Below are 8,693 nucleotides of genomic sequence, written 5' to 3'. Positions count from 1 at the left end.
AGGCAAGTCCATGCCGAGGTCAGACCTGTGCCACAAGACACTGCCAGGTGAGGATTCTTCTGGGATCAGCAGAGGACCCTGGAGCCAACCAAGGTCAACCCACCCCAAGACCCAAAGAGGACAGTGCGAACAGAAACCACCCTGCTAACAGAAACAACCCTGAGGAAGTGCTAGAGCTGTTCATACTGCAGGGGCAGAGATGCCCCCCTGCCCCAAACGGCCCCAGCCACAGGGAGGGTGAGATCCTATCCAGACCCCGCCCTGTGTAGGCAGAGCTTTGAGAAGGCCGTGCTCTACCATCTCTGCCCAAGCATGGCTGGCTGTTTGGAAACCAACTATGGAGGATTTAGGCAGTCCATCTCTGATGATGCTGCTAACGGAAACTGTGCAAGTAGCTTGTGCCTGTCTTCACCTGTGGCTGGAAAGCATCTCCCAGGGTTTTGCATGCTTGAACCTGCACTGGTATGGTGGCCCAATGTCTGCCCAGCACAGCTGGCTCTGGATAACATGCTCAGCATCAGCTTAATTCTCCAAATATTACCTGGGAACCCCAGAATTTGACCTGAAAAGCACTGAGGCCCCAGAACCCCTTCTAAAAGATGTGTGACAGGCACCCAGTGATGTGATGACAGTAAGATCTTCCTCTGTAATAGAACCAACTCAGTTAGCAGCACTGTGCTCAGTTAGCAGCACTGTGTACTGTCTTCAAGGTGGGATACCACTGCTGACCAGTGGAAAAAATAACCAGCAGCTGGATGGCAGCAAGTGAAGAGTATCTTCTCTAGCAGGTGGCCCCCACATCGCTCTGGGCCCAGAGGTTTGACAGCATCCCAGGCCCCATTAGAAGGGCTGAAACAACACCATGGAGAACATAAACCAGACACATTCCTCTAGTGGAGGCTTTACTCCGTGATGTAGGAGCCTGCAAGTTCTACGATGTCAAACAGCAATCCGCCGACAGCACGTGCTGCTGGTGATGGATGCTGGAGCCTGTATTTTTTCTTCAATAACAACTTTCACTAATGTTGCTGGCACAGAGGCTTGGCAAGGCGGAGGGAAGTGGCAAGTGTCCAGGGTGAAAAACAGTTCACTATTACAGTGGGAAAGGGTACTGTGTCCCTCATACTGGCCATGGAAATGCAGAGGACAGGGCTGGAAGGGGCTCCAGGAGGGCACCAAGTCAACCCTTGCTCCCGGAGAACATCAGCTGTACCCTGAACACTTTCAGCAGACATCCAGACATCTGCTTATCTTATTTTTAAACTCCTTCAGTGACAGGGCTGCCACAAGCTCCCCAAGCAATCTGTTCTGGTGTTTCAGTGTCTTCATGGTTAAAAAGTTTTTCTTATGTCCAATTCAAACCTCCTTTGCCCTAATTAAAGCCCTAAACATCTTGTCCTCTCCAGAGAGAGAAGTGAGATGGATGAAGAGGGATGTGAGCCTGCTTGTTGGTTTGTTTTCCTTGTTTGTTTTATTCCCAGTCAAAAGGAGAGTTTATTTCTTGAAGGAGATGCTATCTTCTGCAACATACAACTCAGAGTAATATCTTTCTATTTTTAAAAGTGAAACATAAGGGTTACATAAAAGCTCAGAAAACCAGCAGTGAGAAACAGGGTCTTCACTGTGAGGGCTCTGCCTCCTACCACAGCTCGTCTCCCTGCACCTTGGAGCTGACCTGGGCTGCCCACAGGCTCCGCTCGCTGCCCCCCATGCTGGCACAGGGCTGGTGGGCCCCGCACCCCCCTGCACCGGCAGCAGCTGATGAATGTGCCAGAGGAATCAGCAGAAACACTGAATCTGGTTAATTTGTTCCTTTCTGCTCTCTTAAAAGAGCACTGGATGCAACAGGCCAGACCATCCGCTCTGGTGACTGGCTGGAAATAGAGATAACACGGCACAGATAGCACGGGTAACACGGCACAGATAGCACAGATAACACGGGTAACACAGATAACACAGGTAACACAGATAACACGGGTAACACAGATAACACGGGTAACACAGCACGGGTGACACAGATAACACGGGTAACACAGACAGCACGGGTAACACAGATAACACGGGTAACACAGATAACGTGGATGATAACACAGATAACCACAGCGTGTTCCTCGCTGCCACGGGTGGGAAGCAGCACCCAGGAGGGCCAGGGCAGGGGCCCGGAGCCAGAGGGGGCAGCGGGGCGAGGGCTGCCCCCAGGGGGTGGCACCGCCGGGCTGCGGGAGCGGGGCCAGCGCGCCCGCCCCAGAGGCCCCGCTGCCGGCCCCGCCGCGGGCACGGGGAGCTGCTGCAGCCGGGGAGGGACCCGCGGCCAGGGGCGACTTCGGGGCCGTTATTAAAGTCACGGGCGCGGGATGAAGCGTGGCCTCGCCTGGGCTCGCCGGCAGGTCCGGGCAGGGCGGGCCCGGGGCGCGAAGGAGCCGGGCGGCTGCGATCGGGAACCGGTACCGGTGCCCGCAGGAGCCGGTGCCCGGGGAGCCGGTGCCCGGCGGAGTTGGCGCCCGGTGCGCAGCGCAGCCGGTGCCCGGGGAGCCGGTGCCCGGTGCCCGCAGGCGCCAGTGCGCGGAGCGGGCGGTGCGCGGGGCGCGCAGGGAGCGGGGCGCGGTGCCGGGGCGCGGGGGGGGCGGCGCGCGGGCGCGCAGGGGGCGGCGCGGCGGGCGCGGGGGATGCGCGGCGGCGCCCGCGGGGGGCGGCGGCGGGCGCGGGGCCATGCGGAGCCCGGGCTGAGGCGCCGCGGCCGCCCCTCGCCATGAAGCGGCAGAACCTGCGCACGGCCGCGCTCATCCTCTGCATCTTCTCCTACCTGCTGGTGGGCGCCGCCGTCTTCGATGCGCTGGAGTCGGAGGCGGAGAGCGGCCGCAAGCGGCTGCTGGAGCAGAAGCGCGGGGAGCTGCGGAGGAAGTACCGCTTCTCCGCCGACGACTACCGGGAGCTGGAGCGGCTGGTGCTGCAGGCCGAGCCGCACCGCGCCGGCCGGCAGTGGAAGTTCGCCGGCTCCTTCTACTTCGCCATCACGGTCATCACCACCATCGGTGAGTGCCGGCACCCCTCCGTCCCCATATCCCGGCGGCCCATCATCCCCACATCCCATCATCGTCCCGCATCCCTCCACCCCCACAACCTCCCACAGCCCCACCACCGCTGGGTGCCCCAGCACAGCCCCGGCGGGGGGGTCACCCTTGCAAAGCTGGGGCATCGCTTCAGGGCACCCTCCTGAGCTGACCCTGTGGGATCCCCAGTTCCCAGCCGTGGGAGAGGTAACCCACGGGCAGGCTGGGGGCCACCCGGTTCCGGGGGGTACCGGGGTGCTGCTATGGCCGGGGCCACAAAACGTGACGTGCACGTTGTCCCAGGGAGGCGGCAGCACGCAGAGCCTCTGCGGACACCTTTGGGGCAGGCAGCTGCAGAAGTTGATGGGGGTGTGGGAGGACAGAGGTGGGAGCCGCGTCCATCCTCTGTGCGGTGTTGTAGCTAGGCTGAAGAGCTGGGCAAGAACTGTTGGCTTCTTTGCCAGCTCAAAACTCTGGATGTTTGGCTGTGTGATATTCAGGGAGCCAAGACAGCCTCCAGACACTGAACCTTGCTCTGCCTGCACGGGAACCTGCAGAGAGATGGGTGTCAGTTAGCTTGGAGGGGAGCGATTGAATCGTGTTAAACCTCTATATAGACACACTTACCCAAACTGGAGCCCAGTGCCTTGGTTTGTCCACTTCAATTTTGCGAGAGAATGAGACTAAATTGAACGAGGGTTGCCTTAATTCTAGGTGAGATGAGTCACGTGAGAGTTGAGCATGGTTTAATTAATCCACTTTTATTAATCCACGTACCCTGAGCATCCCGTGGGGGTAGACAGGCATGGGATCCTGTGCTTGTGTCATTTCCCGTGCTGGGATTTCAGTCTGCAGGCAGGAGCCCTGAGGCCAAATCCTGCCCTCCCACAGCCAGCAGCCACCTCCTCATCTGCGGGACCGGGCTTGGCCTTAACGAGGGGCTTGAGGGGCTGAATGAATAGCCGAAAGCTTCATCCCTCAGGATGAGGGCTGGTGAGATCAACTGCGCTGCGTTACCAGGGGACAAGAGGTGGCGGAGGGGCAGATACCTTGCAGGCCCTGCCCCGGGGGGCTCCGTGTGCCCCCACAGACGTGGGGAGGGTGTTTGTGCAGTTGGCAACGCACATGGCCAGCAAAGAGCAGCGAGTTCAGGGCACAGTTAGCATCAGGCCCCAGCAGGAGGGTAGGACAAATGGCTTCAGTTATAATCTCCCTCATCTCGTGACAGGTTATAGCTTCATTTACATGATTTTTCTGTTGACTGTGACAACCAATTGCCATGCTTATCACACACTCCATGCAATAATTTCAGCCCAGGTGCTGTGTTTCTAAAACACTGACACATCACATCTCTTTATATGGGGCTGTGCTCCAAATCTGTTTTAATGTTAATGTAGCTGTGTTTATTCTTTCTAATTCGCTTTGTCATTTTGAAAGCATCAGTCAAATGTGCAGTCTCTCAGGGTACAACAACTGTTTTTCCAGTTACTGCTCTTCTGGATCATTATATTCACATCCTCATCGCTGCCACTGTATTATCTTACAGCCTAGGACCTGGTACTTGCACTCAGTTATTAAGCTTGGATCTGACTGGAGGTTTTTTGCCACTGCAGTCTCAAGTCTGTTCTGTATTCTGTGAAATGTGGCATGCAGACATTAAGTTTATAATTTTTGATTGGGTGGGTTTATGAACAGACAGAACAATTAGAAACCGGTCCTTTCCTGCCTGCTTGCAGTTTGGAGCACTGCACAGTCAAAGATAATACTGCAGGAGTTTCAAAGATAACATTGCAGGAGTATCCTGGAGCAGGAGGTGTGCTCAGAAGCCTGGGACAATGTGGTTATCACCCTCTGGTCTTCCCATCACTGCGTCCTAACACCTTCCCTAAGAGTCCTGGAAATCCACTGGCAGCAGAGGCAGAGGTGAAGCTTTGAACAAGACTGAGAAATCAGAAGGGGATTTTTTCACCCCATATCTTCATGCAAAAGTCACATGGTTACCTGGAAAAAATGAAAATATAAATAGCTGTTTGCAAACAGCCATGCAGCAGTGTGGGAAAGAGCTGGCATTGTTCTGCAGGTGCCTTCAGAAAGGGAAGTTTCCAACCCTGATAGTTTCTCACAGAAACTCAAAGAAAGGCTTGGATGCTTTTGGATGCCGTTACTCCCCACACTGCATGACTCCCTTGCACTGAGTTAGTTACTCATCCGCTTAGGTCAGAGGCCACCGATTTCCGTTAAGCTTATATAATTGAGGTGGGCGCAGAATCACTGAACTCCGGAAGATTGTGCTGAATACCTCATTACAACTCAGTATAATTGTGCGTGTCCTTGAGTCACGGCTCTGAAACTTGGAGCAAGGTGGGGAAATTAAATCTCAGAAGGCGTTCAGCGAGAACCTTGTCCTCCTTGAGCTCCTTGTCCCTGGGACAAGGGATGACACGGCTTCAGTGGCATAAATACTTCCTGCATTTAAAACAGCACAACCCCTCCAGCAGTGCTTTAGGTCTGAGTCTTAGTGGCACTGGAGTAAATCCAAAGTCGCTCTGCAGAAGTCCTCCTAGACTTAACTGCTCCTGCTGAGGCTGACCCTATAGCGCAGGGGCCCTATAGCTCCTATCCAACGGGCCACACAGCAAACGATCATACAGCCTAGAGTCAAAGACGCACGTGACGCTGGAGGGCTCAGGGGACAGGACTAGGGGACAGGAGGAGGTGGCGATGGCCCTGCAAGGGCAGTTGGACAGGACTGGCTGGGTACGTACCTTCCCGCAGGGTGCCCTGGTGCTGTTGGTCTCAGCATCCCATGGAGCCTCCATCCTCCCTCGCTGTGGGGGTTCAGGTTATGCTGCAGACCTGGCGCTGGCACAGCATCATTGCCTCTAAACTGGTCGTGAGCTGCAGAGGGCTTGCAGACCCCAGCCCAGCTCTGGGGCCCCTCTTAGCTTCCATAATGGTGTACGAGCTCAGGGGCTATCAGGAGGTACCTTCTACCTTTAGAGGCCAAATGAGGTTCTGCCCACATGATACTGTGATGTGCCATCACCCCAAAGGATGTGGCATGCCGTGGCCCCATTAGCATTGCCTGCAGATCTGTTACTGATTCATTTCCCCCCCATTCTCCTACTGGTCCTCTTGGTCCCAGGGCAGCCTTGCTGGAAACGCCAGTGAGGGCTTGATGCCTGCCTTTCCTCTTTCCTTCACAGGCTATGGGCACGCCGCCCCAGGCACAGACGCTGGCAAAGTTTTCTGCATGTTCTACGCCATCCTGGGCATCCCCCTGACACTGGTCATGTTCCAGAGTCTGGGGGAGCGCATGAACACCGTTGTGCGGCTACTGCTCAAGAAGATCAAGAAGTGTCTGGGCATGAGGACAACCAATGTCTCCATGGAGAACATGGTCCTCGTCGGCTTTCTGTCCTGCATGGGGACCCTGTGCATCGGCGCAGCAGCCTTCTCTTATTTTGAGGGCTGGACTTTCTTTCATGCCTATTACTACTGCTTCATAACCTTGACCACTATTGGCTTTGGAGACTTTGTGGCTCTGCAGAAGAATGAGGCTTTGCAAAAGAAGCCCCCGTACGTGGCTTTCAGCTTCATGTACATCCTGGTGGGCCTCACCGTCATCGGCGCCTTCCTCAACCTGGTGGTGCTGCGGTTCCTGACGATGAATTCGGAGGACGAGCGGCGGGACGCCGAAGAGCGAGCCTCACTGAGGAGAGCCCGGAACAACATCCACCTCAAGCCGAAAGAGGACAGCCAGTGCAGCAATGCCATTTTTCTCCCCGTGGAGGACAGGACGAGCCAGATGAACCTCATCCCGCTGATCCAGGAGGACGCAGAGAGGCAGCGGCGCCAGTCGGCCAACTCGGCGGCCGCAGTCCCCTCCTTCTGCACGTGTCTGTGCTACAGACCTCAGCTGTGCAGCAGCCCGGTGCCCTCCCACCCCGAGACCCTGAGCTGCCACACCAACCCTGTCTATTACAACTCCATTTCCTACAAAATCGACGAGGTCTCCCTGAGCACACGGGGTCAGACTGGCTCTTCCCCGGGGAGCACTTTATCATCCAACAGCCCTCGCTGCCGGCAACACCCCCGGCTGCGGAGGAAATCCATCTAGGAGTGCGTGCTGAGCTGTACTCAGTGCTCGAGTCTTACTATGATGATAAATTAAGAACAGAGATGTCAGGTCCTTCTTACTGCTCACATTTCTTCCATTTCTCTCCCCTTTCAGCTGGCAGCCAGCCCCACACAGGGTCCAGCAGGAACCTTTAAAACCCTGTTGAGAAATAATCTTTCCCTTTTGCAGGCACTGAATGACATTGTTAGTTTTTCTTTGCTTTTTTCCTCCCAAGTAGGTTCAAGCATTTGGGTCTGGCAAGAGACTCCCCAATGTGAAGTCCAGCAAGCTGTAGGTTTGCTCTCCCACCTCCCTGCTCCCCCAAGAGAGATATTTCTGCCCTCCCACCCTGCCTGACCTTGGCTGTGGTCACTGCCAGCACATGCCTTTTGCTACATGGGCTAGATTGCACTTGCCGAGAGCATATCAAAAGCAAAGTCCATGCTAGGGAGCCCTGCAGGGTTGGGGATCTTTAAGTTGTCCCCTGATACTGGGTGCAGGTAAGTCGGTGCCAGGCAGCAGGTTTGCAGCTGGTGGATGGGCAGGGAGAGGTGGGCAGGAGGGGACAGGCTGCGGTCCTGCTGCTCAGCACACGGGGACAGCTTCATGGCACTGCATCTCCCATGGCACTGCATCTCCCATGGCCAGCCCTCAAGGTCCCAGCTCAGGCTTGTGGCTGGCTCAGTCCTTTTGGGAGCTGGGGGTCCATACACTCCCCCACATACCCACCAGCACACCTTACCTCACTACTCATAGATCCTCCAGGCTGAGCTGGCTGGTGGGGTGCTGTGTCCCATCTGCAAGGGAAGCTGAACAGCCACAGCTCCAGCCCTCCTCTGTGATGAACCCAACCTGTGCCTAGGGCACAGCCTTGGGGAGAACCTCCCTGAACCCCACAGAGCCACCTGCAAAGGCTTTGGCCCTGATGAGATCATTAGCTAAATTCACCCTTTCCCTCACAACCTTTCTTCCAGCTGACAACCCAGCATGCATGTCTGCTCCTTGCCTCCTCCTGGTCCCTGTGAGCCCATGGGTTTGTGCCGATTGCTGCTGGGGTTATCAGAGGTGGGGTGAGCCCATCTCACTGTATCTCCCTGGGTGGGATGCGGTACCCACACAGCCCCGCCTAGGAGGCTGTTTCCAGCTGGTGTCCCTCATCCATCCTGCCTCATTTCCAAGAAAACAGGACTAGGCTCTGACAGTGGCAGCAGCTCCGTTTCACTTTTTTCCCCCAATAAAGGGACATTTCCACTCTTAGTTCTACATAAAATACCCTCTGAGGGGGTTTTCACAGAGGGAAGTCCCCTTTTCCTGGTGGGGGAGGCATGCATCAGGGTTGGGAAAGCCTCAGGGCAGGCTTTGCTCTCTCCTCTTTGTTCTGGGCAGTTTAATAAAAGGTGAATCCAGCTGGTGGCAGTCGGTTATTTGTCACGAGGGGGAGCAGAGATGTGTCTGAGCCCCAAACCCTGGCCTTGCCCCACTGCAGGGGTATGCCAGGGCTGGCTCCCCTGCCATGGGGGTGT

General features: G+C 56.0%; 1 protein-coding gene across 1 annotated transcript; it reads left to right on the top strand.

Moving 5' to 3' along the window:
* Nucleotides 1–2,706: 2,706 nt before the first annotated feature.
* Nucleotides 2,707–8,693, top strand: KCNK15 (potassium two pore domain channel subfamily K member 15). Its single transcript, XM_074920220.1, has 2 exons — nucleotides 2,707–3,032; nucleotides 6,257–8,693. Exons 1-2 carry the CDS (start codon nucleotides 2,750–2,752, stop codon nucleotides 7,168–7,170), a joined length of 1,197 nt encoding a protein of 398 aa, XP_074776321.1. The 5' UTR covers nucleotides 2,707–2,749; the 3' UTR covers nucleotides 7,171–8,693.

Source organism: Athene noctua, chromosome 16 (assembly GCF_965140245.1).
Source record: "Athene noctua chromosome 16, bAthNoc1.hap1.1, whole genome shotgun sequence".
Lineage (NCBI taxonomy): Eukaryota > Metazoa > Chordata > Aves > Strigiformes > Strigidae > Athene > Athene noctua.
Note: the sequence above shows the minus strand (reverse complement) of the source record. Positions and strands in the feature narration are given on the sequence as shown.

Bases quoted from the DNA above. Each gene is read 5' to 3' on its own strand.
- KCNK15 (XM_074920220.1), top strand. From the start codon at position 2,750: ATGAAGCGGCAGAACCTGCGCACGGCCGCGCTCATCCTCTGCATCTTC. The intron at 3,033-6,256 runs GTGAGTGCCGGC...TTTCCTTCACAG, and splicing joins CACGGTCATCACCACCATCG to GCTATGGGCACGCCGCCCCA.